Source organism: Schistocerca gregaria, chromosome 8, assembly GCF_023897955.1.
Source record: "Schistocerca gregaria isolate iqSchGreg1 chromosome 8, iqSchGreg1.2, whole genome shotgun sequence".
In the NCBI taxonomy this organism is placed as follows: Eukaryota; Metazoa; Arthropoda; class Insecta; order Orthoptera; family Acrididae; genus Schistocerca; species Schistocerca gregaria.
Window position 1 is genome coordinate 135,331,371 of NC_064927.1, and position 19,315 is coordinate 135,350,685.

At 43.3% G+C, this 19,315-nt stretch overlaps 1 protein-coding gene across 2 annotated transcripts in view; it reads left to right on the forward strand.

Moving 5' to 3' along the window:
• LOC126285325 (L-dopachrome tautomerase yellow-f2-like) overlaps positions 1 to 19,315 on the forward strand; it is a 497,699-nt gene that overhangs the window by 336,048 nt on the left and 142,336 nt on the right. Inside the window, exon 1 of one of the 2 annotated variants that reach the window (XM_049984629.1) lies at positions 11,311 to 11,390. The exons of the other annotated variant lie outside the window; for it this stretch is intronic. Coding sequence (XP_049840586.1) covers positions 11,343 to 11,390 — 48 coding nt within the window. The 5' untranslated portion in view covers positions 11,311 to 11,342. Of the gene's footprint in view, positions 1 to 11,310; positions 11,391 to 19,315 lie in introns of those variants that run through there. 2 annotated transcript variants of the gene reach the window in all.

Genomic DNA, 19,315 nt, shown 5'->3' on the forward strand with positions numbered 1-19,315 from the left:
CTCGCAGTTCAAATCCGTCAAAAGAGCAGCCACGTGTCAGGGATTTCCTCAAGATGACTACACGAGTGTCTTGGTCGTAAGGAATAAATGTATTAAAACTTCAAGCATCATTTGGTACCGAGCGGGATAGCGCACCTGGTTAGCATACTGGACTCGAATTCTGGAGGACGACGATTCAAACCCGCGTCCGGACATCCAGATTTAGGTTTTTATGATTTCCTTAAATCGCTTAAGGCAAATGCCGAATTTTTTCCTTCGAAATGGCACGGCCACTTTCCTTCTCCATCCTTACCCCCAATCCGAGTTGTGCTCCGTCTCTAATGACCTCGTTGTCGATGGAACGTTGATCTCCTCCTCCGCATGAAGTAGCATTTTTTTCACGCATCTCCTTGTTTATGACGTCATACTTCCCTAACTATGATAGGCAGGTGGTTCTTACACCCTCAGCGATTGTTGCCGTATAGTAAGAGATACGTACACCAAGTCTGGTTGAAATTGGTCCATTGGTTTAGGAGGAGATGTGAAACACACACACACACTCACACACACACACACACACACACACACACACACACACGCACGCACGCACGCGCGCGCGCGCACACACACACACACGAATAAACACACTCACACACATACATACATACATTTTATAATATGTGTGGATTTCGTACCTTTTTTAATCTTTTTCTCGCTTACTACCCCACAAAGCAGTGAAAGGAAAACAGTTAATCACTTTGTAAATGTTCGTTGTTCATGCGGCTACACTTCAGCACTTACTCATTCGTAATCAGGTGTTTGAAGCTGCCGCATACATGGGAGTCCCATTCTTTAAAGAATGAGGGATCGAGGTCACGTTATTGATGAAGTACTCCTTCTTCCTTTTCTTCCCCTTGATCCCTCGCCGTTAAATTATTGAACTTTACAGTGTTAATGGTAGAGAGTGTCCGGCCACCCTGTTTGTCGCCATCCCTTTCCCGCCTCACCCGAGACGGGCTTCGTGTGCACCAGCTGTGGCGTCCAGCGTTACACCGTGTGCAAACATTTTCTAAATGTACTGAGAATGTCGTAACTGAGTTGGGACGTGGGAACTAGCCCGATATTCACCTAGTTGGGTGTGGCAAATCGCTTAAAATCCACATGAAGCCTGACCGACAGAACGGCACCCCATAATTCATCCGCTGGGTGCATCTTCCAGAAGTCCCGAGGCGACGTGTTAACGCGAGCGTTTCATTCTACGTTTTTACTTTTTTATTGTTGTAAAAGCAAATTTCAAATGAAAATATGAGGCAGACACATATTGTAGTGTTCAACTTAAATGTCCTCATTAAACAACTATGAGAAAAATTTTCTCTAGCAGTCACATGCCGTGTTTGTCTGACCTTTCCACATAGCAGGTTTCGTCGTTGTTGTTACTACACAGTTGATGGATTATTATACATGAAATGGATTCTTTTCGCTGACCGAGGTGACCGTACGGTTCTAGGCGCTTCAGTCCGGAACCATGCGACTGCTACTGTCGCAGGTTCGAATCCTACCTCGGGCGTGGAAGTGTGTGATACCGTTAGGTTAGTTAGCTCAGAGCCATTTGAACCATTTGGGTTCTCTTCTTTCCTTGTTTGTTTGTCGAATTGTTAATTAAATACCAAATCAATCATCTTAAGCTTTTAAATCGCATTATGGCATGTACAGGTACGTACACGTGTTTCACATCTCCTCCTGAAACAGACTAGGTACACTTATGATTTGCTGTCTGGAAAGAATGACTGTGAGAGAAGAACCAACCATCTACCAAAGGGGTCGGGATGGAAAAACAGTGCAGTCCACGACGCGCAAATACCCTCACTTTGTCGCCAAGTATTTGCTAATAAGAGCTGTTAGACACTTGCAACAAATTTTACGCATTATTTCAATCCTTTGCGAAACTTCTTCTGGCTGAGAAATTGCACAAAGTGATGAAAAGAGCCTGCCGCTGTGGCCGAGCGGTTCTAGGCGCTTCAGTCTGGAACCGCGTGATCGCTACGGTCGCAGGTTCGAATCCTGCCTCGGGCATGGATGTGTGTGATGTCCTTAGCTTAGTTAGGTTTAAGTAGTTCTAAGTTCTAGGGGACTAATGACCTCAGATGTTGTCCCATGGTTCGTAGAAGTTAGAACCATTTCGATGAAAGATAAAAGCTTATTGTTTACAGTTTCGCTGTTCATGCCGTGAAACTGCTGTTTGAAGCATGACGTTTTCATTTCTCGATTATTGTTCACATTTTCGCTGGTCATGCAGTAAAACTGCTGCATGAAACACCACGTTTTTTCCTTATTTCTTTACTACTAACTATATTCGAGACACATTTTGCAAATTGTATTCATACATACCACTAAATGTGCCAGCAAAATTGTATCATTGTTCGCCACACAGTTCAAGGAAGCACGACATCACAGGCACTGAGATGCGTAAAAAATTTCCGCATCGTGCATAACGCTTAAATTATTACGTCTTTGCTGACAGCTCTATTCGCAACACATTTCACAGACTGCATTCACATATGTCCCTGAATGTACCTACAAAAATACAGTATATCATTGTGTGACGCATAGTTCGGGAATATGACACCAAATACTAAGATGCGTGAAAATTAGATTAGATTAGATTAGATTTGCTTTCATTCCAATCGATCCGTAGTGAGGAGGTCCTCCAAGATGTAGAACATGTCAGAAAAACAACAATATTTGACAAATATTTACAACTCAAACAATTAAGCTAATGTAGCATTCAACAGGTCCCAAGTGGAATGATCGTCATTTTTTTAATGAACACTATATGAAAGGATCATTTTACAAATGCTAATGCACTGAATTTAAAATAAAAAAAATTTATTTACTTATTTATAAGGTAATAAACGTGTAATACAACTACTATAATACTTATTTACAATGAACACATTACTGCACTGAAATTGTGCATAAGTTGGTTCTACTGAGAAATTCATCTTGGCCACCAATAAATCCTTTAGGCTTCTCTTGGGATCGTTACCCGTGGTGTAGGAGTAGCGTATTTGATTCATAATCAAAACCTCTTCGGTCTCGGGATCGATCCCCGCCACTGCCTAAATTTTGATAAATAGTCAGCATTGGCGGCCGAAGACTTCCGGCATAAGAAGTCAGCCACATTCTGCCAACGGCCTTGTCAAAGAGGGCGGAGGAGCGGATAGAGGTTCAGGGCACTCTCTTGTCCTAGGGGTGGGAAATTGCCCCTAAAGGCGGAAGAATCAGCAATGATCAACGACATGAGAATGCAGAAGGCAATGGAAACCACTGCATTAAAGACACGTAACGTGTATCCACAGGACATGTGGCCTGTAGTTGAAGAAGTGTCATGATGATCTCTCCATTGGCAAAAGATTCCGGAATAGTCCCCCATTCGGATCTCCAGGAGGGGACTGCCAAGTGGGAGGTTACCATGAGAAAAAGATTGAATAATCAACGAAAGGATAATGTTCTACGAGTCGGGGCGTGGAATGTCAGAAGCTTGAACGTGGTAGGGAAACTAGAAAATCTGAAAAGGGAAATGCAAAGGCTCAATCTAGATATAGTAGGGGTCAGTGAAGTGAAGTGGAAGGAAGACAAGGATTTCTGGTCAGATGAGTATAGGGTAATATCAACACCAGCAGAAAATGGTATAACAGGTGTAGGATTCGTTATGAATAGGAAGGTAGGGCACAGGGTCTGTGACTGTGAACAGTTCAGTGAAAGGGGGACGAAAATCTAATAGTCATGGGCGACTGGAATGCAGTTGTAGGGCAAGGAGTAGAAGAAAAGGTTACAGGAGAATATGGGCTTGGGGCAAGGAATGAAAGAGTAGAAAGACTAATTGAGTTCTGTAACACGTTTCAGCTAGTAATAGCGAATACCGTATTCAAGAATCACAAGAGGAGGAGGTATACTTGGAAAAGGCCGGGAGATACGGGAAGATTTCAATTAGATTACATCATGGTCAGACAGAGATTCCGAAAAAAGATACTGGATTGTAAGGAATACCCAGGAGCAGATATAGACTCAGATCACAATATAGTAGTGATGAAGAGTAGGCTGAAGTTCAAGACATTAGGAAGAATCAATACGCAAAGAAGTGGGATACGGAAGTTCTAAGGAATGACGAGATACGTTTGAAGTTCTCTGACGCTATACATACAGCAATAAGGAATACCGTCGTAGGCAGCACAGTTGAAGAGGAATGGACATCTCTAAAAAGGGCCATCACAGAAGTTGGGAAGAAAAACATAGGTACAAAGAAGGTACCTGCGAAGAAACCATGGGTAACAGAAGAAATACTTCAGCTGATTGATGAAAGGAGGAAGTACAAATACGTTCCGGGAAAATCAGGAATACAGAAATACAAGTCGCTGAGGAATGAAATAAATAGGAAGTGCAGGGAAGCTAAAACGAAATGGCTGCAGGAAAAATGTGAAGACATCGAAAAAGATATGATTGTCGGAAGGACAGACTCAGCATACAGGAAAGTCAAAACAACCTTTGGTGACATTAAAAGCAACGGTGGTAACATTAAGAGTGCAACGGGAATTCCACTGTTAAATGCAGAGGAGAGAGCAGATAGGTGGAAAGAATACATTGAACGCCTCTATGAGGGTGAAGATTTGTCTTATGTGATAAAAGAAGAAACAGGAGTCGATTTAGAAGAGAGAGGGGATCCAGTATTAGAGTCGGAATTTAAAAGGGCTTTGGAGGACTTACGGTCAAATAAAGCAGAAGGGATAGATAACAATCCATCAGAATTTCTAAAATCATTAGGGGAAGTGGCAACAAATCGAGTATTCACGTTGGTGTGGAATATATGTGTTTGGCGACATACCATCTGACTTTCGGAAAAGCATCATCCACACAATTCCGGAGACGGCAAGAGCTGACAAGGGCGAGAATTATCACACAATCAGCTTAACAGCTCATGCATCTAAGCTGCTTTCAAGAATAATATACAGAAGAATGGAAAAGAAAATTGAGAATGCGCTAGGTGACGATCAGTTTGGCTTTAGGAAAAGTAAAGGCACGAGAGAGGCTAATAATGGAAGCAAGGCTAAATAAAAATCAAGACACGTTCATAGGATTTGTCGACCTGGAAAAAGCGTTCGACAATATAAAATGGTGCAAGCTGTTCAAGATTCTGAAAAAAGTAGGGGTAAGCTATAGGGAGAGACGGGTCATATACAATATGTACAACAACAAAGAGGGAATAATAAGAGTGGACGATCAAGAACGAAGTGCCCGTATTAAGAAGGGAGTAAGACAAGGCTGTAGCCTTTCGCCCCTACTCTTATCTGTACATCGAGGAAGAATGATGGAAATAAAATATAGGTTCAGGAGTGGAATTAAAATACAAGGTGAAAGGATATTAATGATACGATTCGCTGATGACATTGCTATCCTGAGTGAAAGTGAAGAAGAATTAAATGATCTGCTGAACGGAATGAACAGTCTAATGAGTACACAGTATGGTTTTAGAGTAAATCGGTGAAAGACGAAGGTAATGAGAAGTAGTAGAAATGAGAACAGAGAGAAACTTAACATCAGGATTGATGGTCACGAAGTCAATGAAGTTAAGGAATTCTGCTACCTAGGCAGTAAAATAACCAATGACGGACGGAGCAAGGAGGACTCGCTATGGCAAAAAAGGCATTTCTGGCCAAGAGAAGTCTACTAATAACAAATACCGGCCTTAATTTGAGGAAGAAATTTCTGAGGATCTACGTCTGGAGTACAGCATTGTATAGTAGTGAAACATGGACTGTGGGAAAACCGGAACAGAAGAGAATCGAAGCATTTGAGATGTGGTGCTGTAGACGAGTGTTGAAAATTAGGTGGACTGATAAGGTAAGGAATGAGGAGGTTCTACGCAGAACCGGAGAGGAAAAGAATATATGGAAAACACTGATAAGGAGAAGGGACAGGATGATAAGACGTCTGCTAAGACATGAGGGAATGACTTCCATGGTACTAGAGGGAGCTGTAGAGGGCAAAAACTTTAGAGGAAGACAGAGATTGGAATACGTCAAGCAAATAATTGAGGACGTAGGTTGCAAGTGCTACTCTGAGATGAAGAGGTTAGCACAGGAAAGGAATTCGTGGCGGGCCGCATCAAACCAGTCAATAGACTGATGACCAAAAAAAAAAAAAATGCTTCTCTTAAACTGAATTCCATTGGTTGTTAAGCTTTTTGCGGCTGCTGGCAAGTTATTGAAAATGTGTGTTCCTGAATAATGCACACCTTTTTGTACAAGACTAAGTGACTTTAAATCCCTGTGAAGATTATTCTTATTTCTAGTACTGACTCCATGAATTGAGCTGTTGGTTTGAAAAAGTGATATATTTTTAATGACAAATAAATGTATTGGGAAGCAGTAGTTACTATCCCTAGTCCCCTAAACAGGCTTCTGCAGGATGTTTTTGAATTCACACCACATATAACTCTTACTGCACGTTTTTGTGCATCATGTACAACGTTTTAATGTATTACTTTTTTACTCCTAACTCTGTTCGCAGTACATTTCGCTGTGGTATCCGCATGCTGCTGAATGTAGCTAGGTAAGTATATCATTGTACAATATATAGTTCAAGCGATATGACGTCGTTAACACTGAGATGTGTGTAAAACTGCTACGTCATGCATGACGTTTTAATTTTACTCTTAACACTACTAACACTATTAACAAAAAATTTCGCTGACCGTATCCATATATACCACTGGATGTACCTACAAAATTATACCAAGTACAACACACAGCTCAGAAGATATGACGTCACAAACATTGAGATGCGCGAAAATCAAACTGCATGTGAAGTATTTTAAATACATCTGAAATATATTTGTCATATTTAAATCCACGGGTAAAAAGCCCATCATAAAACCGTCGAACGATTTGAAACAAAATTTGGTACATATAAAAGTTATGGTCCGGAAATAAATTATGTGAGGGTAAGAGCCACTAGCTTCCTAGTGAGATGGTGATAACGTGGAGAGAAGGGGGGAGGAGAAGATGGACGGAGAGAGATGGCGGAGAAGTAGATGAGCACAGATAAGAGGAGCAGGAGATGGACATAGAAAGGAAAGAAGAAGAGATGGACAGAGACAGGGGAGAAAGAGGCAGGAAGAGGGGAAGGAAGAGATGAACAGTGAGAGGAGAAAGGAGTGAGAGGAAGAAAGAGAAGGAGGAAGAGATGAACAAGAGAAAGGAGAGGAAGGAAAGAGATTGACAGAGAGAGCGGATGATGAAATGGACAGAGAGAAGGAGGAGGGAGTGTCGGGTGTTGGATGAAGAAGGAGGTGAAGGAGAAGATGGACAGGGAGAGGAGGAGGAGGAGATGGATTAATATAAACACCAAAAAAAGTTTTTCATCACCTCGGTTCCGAGAGTTCCGGAAACTGTACAGAAAATTGGAGTAGAGATCAACATGAACATCATTTCCGCCCTTTTTATTGTTCATTTAAATCATACATTGCATGTTTTACCACCATGCAGCAGACCTTTAGCGGTGGTGGTCCAGATTGCTAATATCCTGAAGCACGTCCTCTTACACTGATGCATGTCTGTATTCGTCGTGGCATTATATCCACGGGTTCATCAAGGCACTGTTGGTCCAGATTGTCCTACTCCACAGCAGCAATTCGGCGTAGATCCTTGAGAGTGGTTGGGGAGTCACGTCGTCCGTAAATAGCCCTTTTCAACCTATCCCAGGCATGTTCTATAGGGCTCATGTCTGGAGAACATGCTGGCCACTCTAGTCGAGCAATGTCGTTATCCTGAAGGAAGTCATTCACAAAATGTGCATTATGGGGGCGCGAATTGTTGTCCATGAAGACGAATGCCTCGCCAATATACTGCCGATATGTTTGCACTATCGGTCGGAGGACGGCATTCACCTATCGTACAGCCGTTACGGCGCCTTCCATGACCACTAGCGACGTACGTCGGCCCATATAATGGCACGGCAAAACAGCAGGGAAACTCTACCGTGCTGCACTCGCTGGACAGTGTGTTTAAGGCGTTCAGCCTGACCGGATAGCCTCCAAACACGTCTCCGACGATTGTCTTTTTGAAGGCATATGCGACACTTATCCGTGAAGAGAACGTGATGCCAATCCCGAGCGGTCTATTCGGTATTTTGTTTGGCCCAACTGTACCGCGCTGCATGGTGTCGTGTTTGCAAAGATAGACCCCGCCATGGACGTCGGGAGAGAAGTTGCGCATCATGCAGCCTATTGCGCACAGTTTGACTCGTCACGCGACGTCCTGTGGCTACACGAAAAGCATTATTCAACATGGTGGCGTTGCTGTCAGGATTCCCCCGAACCATAATCAGTAGGTAGCGGTCATCCACTGCAGTAGTAGCTCTTGGCCTGTCTCTCTGTATCTCCTCCATGTGCGAACAACATCGCTTTGGTTCACTCTGAAACGCCTGGACACTTCACTTGTTGAGAGCCTTTCCTGGCACAAAGTAACAATGCGGACGCGATCGAACCGCCTTATTGATCATCTAGGCATAGTTGAACTACAGACAACACGAACCTTGTATCTACTTCCTTGTGGAAGGACTGCAACTGATCGGCTGTCGGACCCTCACCGTCTAATAGGCGCTGCTCATGCATGGTTGTTTACACCTTTGGGCCGGTTTAGTGACATCTCTGAACAGTGACTGTGTCTGTGGTACAATATCCACAGTCAATGTCCACCCTCAGGAGTTATGAAAACTGGGGTGATACAAAACTTTTTTTCATGTATATACCAGATTGTAAAAAATAGCGAGAAGCTCGGCTAGATGCGCAAGATAAAACCACACAGTAAGAAAGATAGGGCAAAAATTCGTCAATTATCGATTGAGCTGAACGTTTCTATTGTCATTAAACACAATTAAATTACAATGTTCCGTGATTCATTTAGTTATGAGTAAGAAAGTTCTCTCTTGAATTAAAAGTTGAATAAAAGTTTATTGCGTTTCATTTCAGTGTTACAGTATGTTTATACACTACTGGCCACTAAAATTGCTACACCACGAAGATGTGCGTCAGACGCGAAATTTAACCTACAGGAAGAAGATGCTGTGATACCTAAATGATTAGCTTTTCAGAGCATTCACACAAGGTTGGCGCCGGTGGCGACACATAAAACATGCTGACATGAGGAAAGTTTCCAACCGATTTATCAAACACAAACAGTAGTTGACCGGCGTTGCCTGGTGAACCGTTGTTGTGATGCCTCGTGTAAGAAGGAGAAATGCGTACCATCACGTTTCCGACTTTGATAAAGGTCGTATTGTAGCCTATCACGATTGCGGTTTATCGTATCGCGACATTGCTGCTAGCGTTGGTCGAGATCCAATGACTGTTAGCAGAATATGGAATCGGTGGGTTCAGGAGGGTAATACGGAACGCCGTGCTCGATCCCAACGGCCTCGTATCACTAGTAGTCGAGATGACAGGCATCTTATCCGCATGTCTGCATCGTGCAGCCACGTCTAGTTCCCTGAGTCGACAGATGGGGACGTTTGCAAGACAACAACCATCTGCACGAACAGTTCGATGACGTTTGGAGCAGCTTTGTCTATCAGCTGGGAGACAATGGGTGTCGTTACCCTTGACGCTGCATCACAGACAGGAGCGCCTGCGATGGTGTACTCAACGACGAACCTGGATGTGCGAATGGTGAAACGTCATTTTTTCGGATGAATCCAGCTTCTGTTTACAGCATCATGATGGTTTCATCCGTGTTTGGTGACATCACGGTGAACGCACATTGGAAGCGTGTATTCGTCATCGCCATACTGGCGTATCACCCGGCGTGATGGTATGGGGTGCCATTGGTTACACGTGTTGGTCACCTCTTGTTCGCATTGACGGCACTTTGAGCAGTGGACGTTACATTTCAGATGTGTTACGACCGTTGGCTCTACCATTCATTTGATACCTGCGTTTCCCTACATTTCAGCAGGATAATGCACGACCGCATGTTGCTGGTCCTGTACGGGCGTTTCAGGATACAGAAAATGTTCGACTGCTACCCTGGGCAGCACATTCTCCAGATCTCTCGCCAATTAAAAACGCCTTGTTAATGGTGGCCGATCAACTGGCTCGTCACAATACGCCAATCACTACTCTTGATGAAGTGTGGTATCGTGTTAAAGCTGCATGGGCAGTTGTATCTGTACATGCTATGCAAGCCCTGACTCAATGCCCAGGCGTATCAAGACCGTTATTACCGCCAGAGGTGGTTGTTCTGGGTCGTGATTTCTCAGGATCTATGCACCAAAACTGCGTGAAAATGTAGTCACATGTCAGTTCAAGTATAATATATTTGTCCAGTGAATGTCCGTTATCATCTGCATTTCTTCTTGGTGTAGCAATTTTAATGGCCAGTAGTGTATATAAATGTATTCTTATTGTTTCCTTGTGGCTGAATGTTACAGTTCCTAAACATATCGAGATAACATGGAAACGAACTTTTGCAACACTAACTATGCCTTACCTCTGGATTTTTACCAAATATAGAGATACTTTCGTTTCTTCCGCAGTTCATCAAGCAGTGTTCGATTGCGCGTCTGAAATCCGACAGTTCTGGTTTTTCCACGCTCATTACATAATGGGAAAATTGACTAGTTAAGTAGATAACTGTACTGTGTTTGTGGATCGGAAATCGCTTTACATCTGGCTGTGGCATCCATTCCATAAGATGGGGGTTGGGTTGGGTTGTTTGGGGAAGGAGGCCAGACAGCGAGGTCATCGGTCTTATCGGATTAGGGAAGGAAGTCGGCCGTGTCCTTTCCAAGGAACCATCGCAGCATTTGCCTGAAGCGGGTTAAGGAAATCACAGAAAACCTAAATCAGGAGGGCCGGACGCAGGACTGACCGTCGTCCTCCCGAATTCGAGTCCAGTGTGCTAGTCACTGCGCCACCTCGCTCGGTGTTCCATAAGGAACAGGTTGTTCTACCAAACCAGGGTTACAGGTAAAGTAGTGAGTAAAAGCATCAATTGAAAAGTATCGAAATAAACGGTCTGAGTATCAACTTGAAAGTTCTGCATACCAACTAGTATGGATACGGTTTATGTGTCCTTGCTGATATGTCTTCTCGTTCAGAGGTTTTGGGAGCCACTGCTCTGTAGCGTGTTGCAGGGCGCTGCTCGCGCTTGCGTCGCGGTTTGAGTGAAAGGTGTGGCAGGGTGGGCGACACCGCGGGATGCCGGGAGCGGCGGAGCCGGCCAATCAGGAGCGGCGTCGCCGCCGCCCAGCCTCGGCGCGCGCTCGGCAGCCGCCGCCAGTGCGTGCAGCGCCACACAGCCGCCGGCATGTCGCCCGTGCATGACTGGACGCGCTCCGACCTCTCCGCCAAGACGGTGAGTCCGCCTCCGCTGGGCCAGCCGCCAGCTGCGTCCTCTCGCTCGTCTGTGTAGCCAATACATAGCGGGGGAAACACATGCACCGATTCTGTTCGCCTTTCGCACGACTGTGGTACATATACGTCTACATTCGTACTCTGCAAACCATTGTAAAGCGCATGGCGGAGGGTACTTCCCACTGAACAGATATTAGAGCTTCTTCCCCTCCCACGCACGTACGGAACACCGGAAGATTCGCTGCGTAATTGCCTCTAATTTATCCTCGCAGTTCCTAAGGGAACTATACGTAAGGGATAAACTCGTCCATGTTTGAGGGGGGTAGGACGTCAAACGGGACAACTTTGGAGCAGGAGAGACACCACAGGAATTTTTAATTTCCTCTGTCCATACTTTTAAAAATAAATTCATAAAACTTTGTCAGAATGACAAGAAAGGATTCAGGATTTACACTTATAGTGGTGGAAGTTCAAAATTATACGAAAATAATTTATTGTTTTACGTTTGTATTTCACCTCTTTTTCACTTACCATTGGCTGCATTTGTTGCTATAGGTACTCTTTTCTTCATAAGTAAGGGAGATTCTTCTACGAATTTCGCACAGCATACAAACCATACGTACAGGTGTATGAAACTGTAGAATTTTCCAAATCTATTAAAAACTGTGGTAAAAATTGAGATAATTAGCTATAAAATTTGAGTTTTTTCTAAACATGAAGTTTAAAATCTAACAGCGCATTCATTTTTTCATAAATTAAATAATTTCTAGAGTTTCATACACCTGTAAGTATGGTTTGTATGCTGTTCAAAATTCATCAAAGAATCTCTCTTACTTATGAAGAAACACGTACATATAGCAACAAACGCAGCCAATAGAAGTGAAAAAATGATGATTTTTCACATGTAAAAAAAAATTATTTTGTTATTTTTTTGAACTTCCACTGCTATGATTGTGAATCCTTAATCCTTCCTGGTCATGCTGGCAAAGTTTTATGAATTTTTTCGTAAAAGTATAGACAGTAGAAATTAAAATGTCCTGTGGTGTCTCTCCTGCTCCAAGACGGCCCGTTTGACGTCCTACACCCCTTAAGAACCAGTGACTGCAACAAGGCACTTTTTTGTGTACAGGTTACACTATTTGAAGATGAGCCTTAAAAGATACGAAAACCGGTTCTTGCAATAAATAACTATTTCAAAAAAGTGACTTGTTGCGGTTTTCTGTATTTACATTATATACATAAGAAATTGTATAGCCCTACAGTCATTACTTAAAGCCAGTTATTAAAATCGTGTAAGCAAAGTTCCTCGGGATAATTTGCGGCTATCTTCGGCTGCTTACCAGTTTTTTTTTTTTTTTTTTTTTTTTTGCATCTCTGATATACTCTAGCACGAGTTAAACAAATCTGTGGTCATTCGTGCAGCCCTTCGTCTGTATACGTTCAGTATCCCCTGTTGAGGCGGGATCGGACTCCCCATGTCCATTACGTAGCCCATTGATACCCCTCTCACTGACATGGCAATCACTGGACTAACGGCTAAAATCCTGTTATCCGTTTGTTCCTGAAGTAATGTTTCCCTAATATCTTCCTGGCCTATGTAACGTACTTTGCAACTTTCCGTCATCGGGTGTGGACTAATACCGACAGATAGTTGGTGATGTCACAGTGATGACTTCCACGTTCCACTACAGCGCAATGCGTGAAAGGAAGAACCTGGTAGTCAGATTTTTGCCTCGGGGAGAGCAACGTGACCAATAAGACGCAGCATTGGTTTGACGTCACAGACAGTGCTTAGGAGACATATTGTGTTAAGTTAGAAGGACCTGAACACCATCGTTTTGTGATACTTTGGCGTGCAAAGTATCAATACAAGCTGTTTCAAAACTCTAGCACATTGCGAATGTCTCGAAAGCGCGACGTTTTGGGTAAAATTAGTCCTTGTTAGATCACAGCCTGACATATACAGTCGGGGAACTCCCTGCTGTGAAAGCTGTTAGCGTTTGACAGTTGAAACGACACTAGCCCTCACAGCGGGGAGAAGCCAGATATAAGAAGAATGTTTGTTCTCATTTTTCCACTTAATTAATGAAATAGATACTGTACTCGTATTTTTGCATTACGGCCATTAGTAAATTATCGAGAGATCTGAACGACTGTGAAATAAATGTAAAATCCGGCGAATCTCACCGATGCAAAGACATAAGATACAAATTACTGACAAAGAAATTCTTTCGAAATTCGGCTTACTCCCCTGAAAGCAAAAGAATATAGACATATATTTCTGCTGTTGTCTGTTCTTATTACGCCAGGTACAGTCCTTGCACGTAGCAATTTTGTATGTAGCCAAATGATTCGCACATCCTACGATTCTAATACACGAGTACTTTTGTAAATGTAATTACTTGTTTTTCGAAATGGTATGTCTTGGAGATTCTTGCCATTTGTGGCTCTGATGTAGCAACAATTGTACAATTGGTTTCTTTTGTGTTGGGAAACAGTTTTCCTGCTTTTGACTTTTTATTGCCACGTATGTGTGGTTTCCCCTTCGGCTACAGTTGAGAAGGCTTATTTGGTACGTTGAATAACAGTTTCCCCATATTCCACATTCACTGATCTGGCTGGAAGTCTAGGGAACGAAACGTCACATTGGTTAGGAGATAGACCAAGTTGCTTTGCAAAAGGTTAGGTCTTCTGCTATTTACTAGCCGTTTGTTTGTTCTTAAAAGAAAATGATATTCTTCAGTAAATATCTGTAAGTTACAAGAGAATATAATTTAAACTGTCCTGTGACAGTAACATACCTCCCGAGATCGTTAGGAAACAAAGAAAAGACAAATGTGGTTTAATTTTGTACTTGTTGCCGATTTTATGGTACTACATACACTTCCCATTGTGAAACCTATGTTACAGATCGATGAAACAATACTATTCGCACTCATCCGATATCGTACTCAGGAGTGTAGCTTTCTGTCCGCTTACAGCGCTGCTGTCGTAGTTTACAACACAAATGAGCAGGAAGACATTTGTAAAAACTGTACACCATGTAGCTTAGAAGCTGCAGTCGTGTTCAAACTGTAGCCTGATAGTGTTGCAAACTGTCAAGCAAAAGGTAGCATGTTACCGTCTGTTTACCAGCAATTTTTTTTCCTCTAATGTGATACTGTGACTTTACTAATTTTACAGAAGTATTCTCCACAATATTCGATATTATTTATTATAAGAATGTTTATGCCGCAATTCTTCCCTGAGAGGCTAACGATTGAAATGTTCCCCCAATTGCCCGAAATCTTACAGTAACGGCCAGAAAGTAAACTCAAGTTACGCACTAGTTTTTGCTATTGTGAAACTTTCCGTGAAAGATACATGGCTTATGGACTGTCTGATGTTTGTGTCTTGTCGGTAAATATCTTTTTCAGTGACGGTGAGTAGCCTCGAAAAAGGTTTCCATGCAAATGTCGATCTTGAAACCTATGTGGTGTAGAACATTACTTCAGAGTAATAATAGTCAAATCGTCAATGTGGATTATTATGCGTGTGAAAACCGACGTTAGACACTGTACTTTAATTTATTCAATTTAAAACCGAAAATGTGATGTATATTCAATTGAGTTAATGAAAAACTTCTGTCAGCAACTACCTCAGATCGTTGCGCAGCAATTCGCTGTTCAAGCTATCGACGAATCTAGAAAGGTCTTCGTGATTTTCTACGTTCTTGTTCGCAGATCGCTAAGATAGTCAACACATCTATTTTATGCGCGTCCGTTCTTGTAAACAAACTTTGTGATTCGTGCAGCAGATGCAGCAACTGCCGCAGGACAGCGCTGCGAACAAGAAGCGTGTTCCGTGTGGTGTATCAGGTGGTTTCAGAGAGTGCAGTAAGCACCACGGACACTACGAGGTGTACTCAACTTCTAAGGCCTCCGATTTTTTTTCTCATTAACTACTCACCCGAAATCGATGAAACTGGCGTTACTTCTCGACGTAATCGCCCTGCAGACGTACACATTTTTCACAACGCTGACGCCATGATTCCATGGCAGCGGCGAAGGCTTCTTTAGGAGTCTGTTTTGACCACTGGAAAATCGCTGAGGCAATAGCAGCACGGCTGGTGAATGTGCGGCCATGGAGAGTGTCTTTCATTGTTGGAAAAAGCCAAAAGTCACTAGGAGCCAGTTCAGGTGAGGAATCACTTCAAAGTTGTTATCACGAAGAAACTGTTGCGTAACGTTAGCTCGTTGTGCGGGTGCGTTGTCTTGGTGAAACAGCACACGCGTAGCCCTACCCGGACGTTTTTGTTGCAGTGCAGGAAGGAATTTGTTCTTCAAAACATTTTCGTAGGATGCACCTGTTACCGTAGTGCCCTTTGGAACGCAATGGGTAAGGATTACGCCCTCGCTGTCCCAGAACATGGACACCATCATTTTTTCAGCACTGGCGGTTACCCGAAATTTTTTTGGTGGCGGTGAATCTGTGTGCTTCCATTGAGCTAACTGACGCTTTGTTTCTGGATTGAAAAATGGCATCCACGTCTCATCCATTGTCACAACCGACGAAAAGAAAGTCCCATTCATGCTGTCGTTGCGCGTCAACATTGCTTGGCAACATGCCACACGGGCAGCCATGTGGTCGTCCGTCAGCATTCGTGGCACCCACCTGGATGACACTTTTCGCATTTTCAGGTCGTCGTGCAGGTTTGTGTGCACAGAACCCACAGAAATGCCAACTCTGGAGGCGATCTGTTCAAGAGTCATTCGGCAACCCCCCAAAACAATTCTCTCCACTTTCTCGATCATGTCGTCAGACCGGCTAGTGCGAGCCCGAGGATGTTTCGGTTTGTTGTCACACGATGTTCTGCCTTCATTAAACTGTCGCACCCACGAACGCACTTTCGACACATCCATAAGTCCATCACCACATGTCTCCTTCAACTTCCTTTCGACACATCCATAACTCCATCACCACATGTCTCCTTCAACTGTCGATGAATTTCAGTTGGTTTCACACCACGCAAATTCAGAAAACGAATGATTGCACACTGTTCAAGTAAGGAAAACGTCGCCATTTTAAGTATTTAAAACAGTTCTCATTCTCGCCGCTGGCGATAAAATTCCATCTGCCGTACTGTGCTGCCATCTCTGGGACGTATTGACAATGAACGCGGCCTCATTTTAAAACAATGCCCATGTTTCTATCTCTTTCCAGTCCAGAGAAAAAAAATCGGAGGCCTTAGAACTTGAATGCACCTCGTACGTCTGGTGTGCTTCGTGATGAGAAACATTACCAGTGTAAGGACGGCTTCACTCTAGTTTGATATGGGTCCCACACACGCGAGCAGTATTCTGGGATGGGTCGCACGAGTGATTTTTCAAGCAATCTGCTTTGGAGACTGATGGTATTCCCCAAGTCTTTCACAAATGAACATCTGTATGCCACCTGCTTTACTAACGCCTGACTACATCAAATGTTTTTTATTTCAGTGTTTGATCACAATATGAATTCTTTAGACGATGACCGGTTTCAGTCTCTAATTACCATCCTCAGATCTTTTTTACACCATTTCCTGAAGTGATAATGCTATAGGACATGGTGTAAAATAGATGTGAGGATGGTCATTACGGACTGAAACCGTTCAACGTCTAAAGAATTCACATTGTGATCAAAGACTGCAATAAAAAACATTTGACATTATTGGATATGTTTGTATATGCGACCATGTCGCAGTTAGTGAAGTCTGACTATGTGATCGTTCCCTTTCATATTCTGGTTGTTGGCTGTGGCCCCTTTCATATCACTACGAAGTTTTATAACCAAACATTTCTTACGAGTTAACCGATTCCAACTGTGATTAGTTGATACTGCAGTCAAAGCTTTCTATACTTTTCCGTTTCGCGAAGTGCACAATTTTACATTTGTCAAAATTTAAAACACGTTGCCAGTCTTTGCATCACCTTTGCATGTTATCGGTATCTGATTGAATATTTGTGCATATTTTTCCAGGCAGTAATTCATTACATCGTCTGCGAAACATCTGCGGGTACTTTTACAAATAGCTGGAAGGTTGTTAGTATATAACATGAACAATGGTTCCAACACACTTCCTCAAGTTACTTCTACGTCACTCGATGACTCTCCATCCACGAAAGAATTCTGACACCTTCCTACAAAAAAAAATCCTTAAGACTGCACGAAAATCTCTTGATACCCCACACTATAGTAAGCGGTAATGTTGTACCGTGTCAGATACTTCTCGTAAATTGAGAAATATTGCCTCTGACTGCCATGATCCACGGCTTTCAGGATGTCACGTGAGAATTGTACGAATTGGCTTTCCCATAACCGATGTTTACGGAATCCGTGCCGGTTGCATAGAAGGGCTAATTCTGTTCTACATATATTACATTTGTGAAGTAAGATTCTACAGCAAATGGATGATAAAGATATTGGACGGTAGTTTTGTGGTTCACTTCGTCTACCCTTCTTGTAGACGGTTGTGATGTGTGCTTTCTTCCAGCTATTTAACACAATGCTTGAGAAGTTCACCGTAGTAGAGAACCATTTCTTATATTTAAGTATGTACAACCCAGCGAAAGATAAGCGAAATCGGTGACCTTTTGGCTGAATGCTTTCCTTGTTAGCTGCACAAATCAATCTGTCCAACATACGTCCCGGTAGTTACTCAGCCATCAAGGGAATTTTTTGTAGTGGTTACTTATTCATTTTTGTTTTCGTTACTTACGTACACATATTTTATTCGATCTACTGCGTGTCTCTGTGCGTATACCATTATCATGAGATGAATCTTTCTTTCTATCTATCTGTCGCTTGAGACCTGTCCTGCAGTTACGCAGGGTCAGCCATCGTTAATCGTTTAAGTGGCCGGATGCCTTTCCTGCCGCCACCCTATACCCCCCAGGACGGAATTAGTGTACTCCAACTGTCTGCGTCGAGTGTAATCCATGGAATAGTGAGAATGTGTTCAGATGTCTGCAAGCCGTGTAACTGAGCCGGAACATGGGGACCAGCCCAGTGTTCACCTGGCGGGGTGTGGAAAACCGCCTAAAAACAACTTCCAGGCTGGCCGGCACATCGGCCCTCATCGTTAATCCCCCGGGCGGTTTCAATCTGGGGCCGGCGTGCCTACCCGAGTCCAGGAAGCAGCGCATTAGCGCTCTCGGCTACCCTGGTGGGTCATGAGATGAATATTTCTTTATACAGGATCATTCATACGTACCTGGGGTTTCAGAAGACGACTCATATTAGTGAATAGAGCATCTCTTCAAGCTTCGATTCATAGTAAGCGCCGGAGTTGGACTACGCGACAAGCGTGTCAGACCATGTACAGTATGAGGGTCAGTCAAATGGAAACCGAACACCCGCACAACCGGACCAGTAAATGGTTCCATTCAAAAGTAATTACCACACACGTTAAGACATTTATTCCATTCGAAGACGAAACGATCGATTCCTGTCTCGTAGAACACGGTCTGCGGCTGCCGGATCCACAGCCGCACCCCCTCTGACACTTCCTCGTCTGAATCAAACCGATATCCACGACTGTCTTTCTTCAGGTCACCAAAGATGTGAGAGATCCGGTCTGTAAGAGGATGTTGCAGTGTTTCTTTGAAACGCATCCTTCGCCCGATTGGCGATGTGGGGGCGGAGGATGATTCCGTCCGACTGCTCGAGGACAAACACCAAAGCCAACAGTGGAAACACCAAGGAAGGTGGGGCAGTAGTTAGCACACTGGACTCGTATTCTGGAAGATTACGATTCAAACTCGCGTCCTGCCATCCTGATTCAGGTTATCCGTGGTTTTATTAAACCGCTTAAGGCAAATGCCGGGATGGTTCCTTTAAAACGTCACGACGGACTTGCTTCCCTATCTTTCCCTAATCCGATGGGACTAATGACCTCTCTGTTTATTC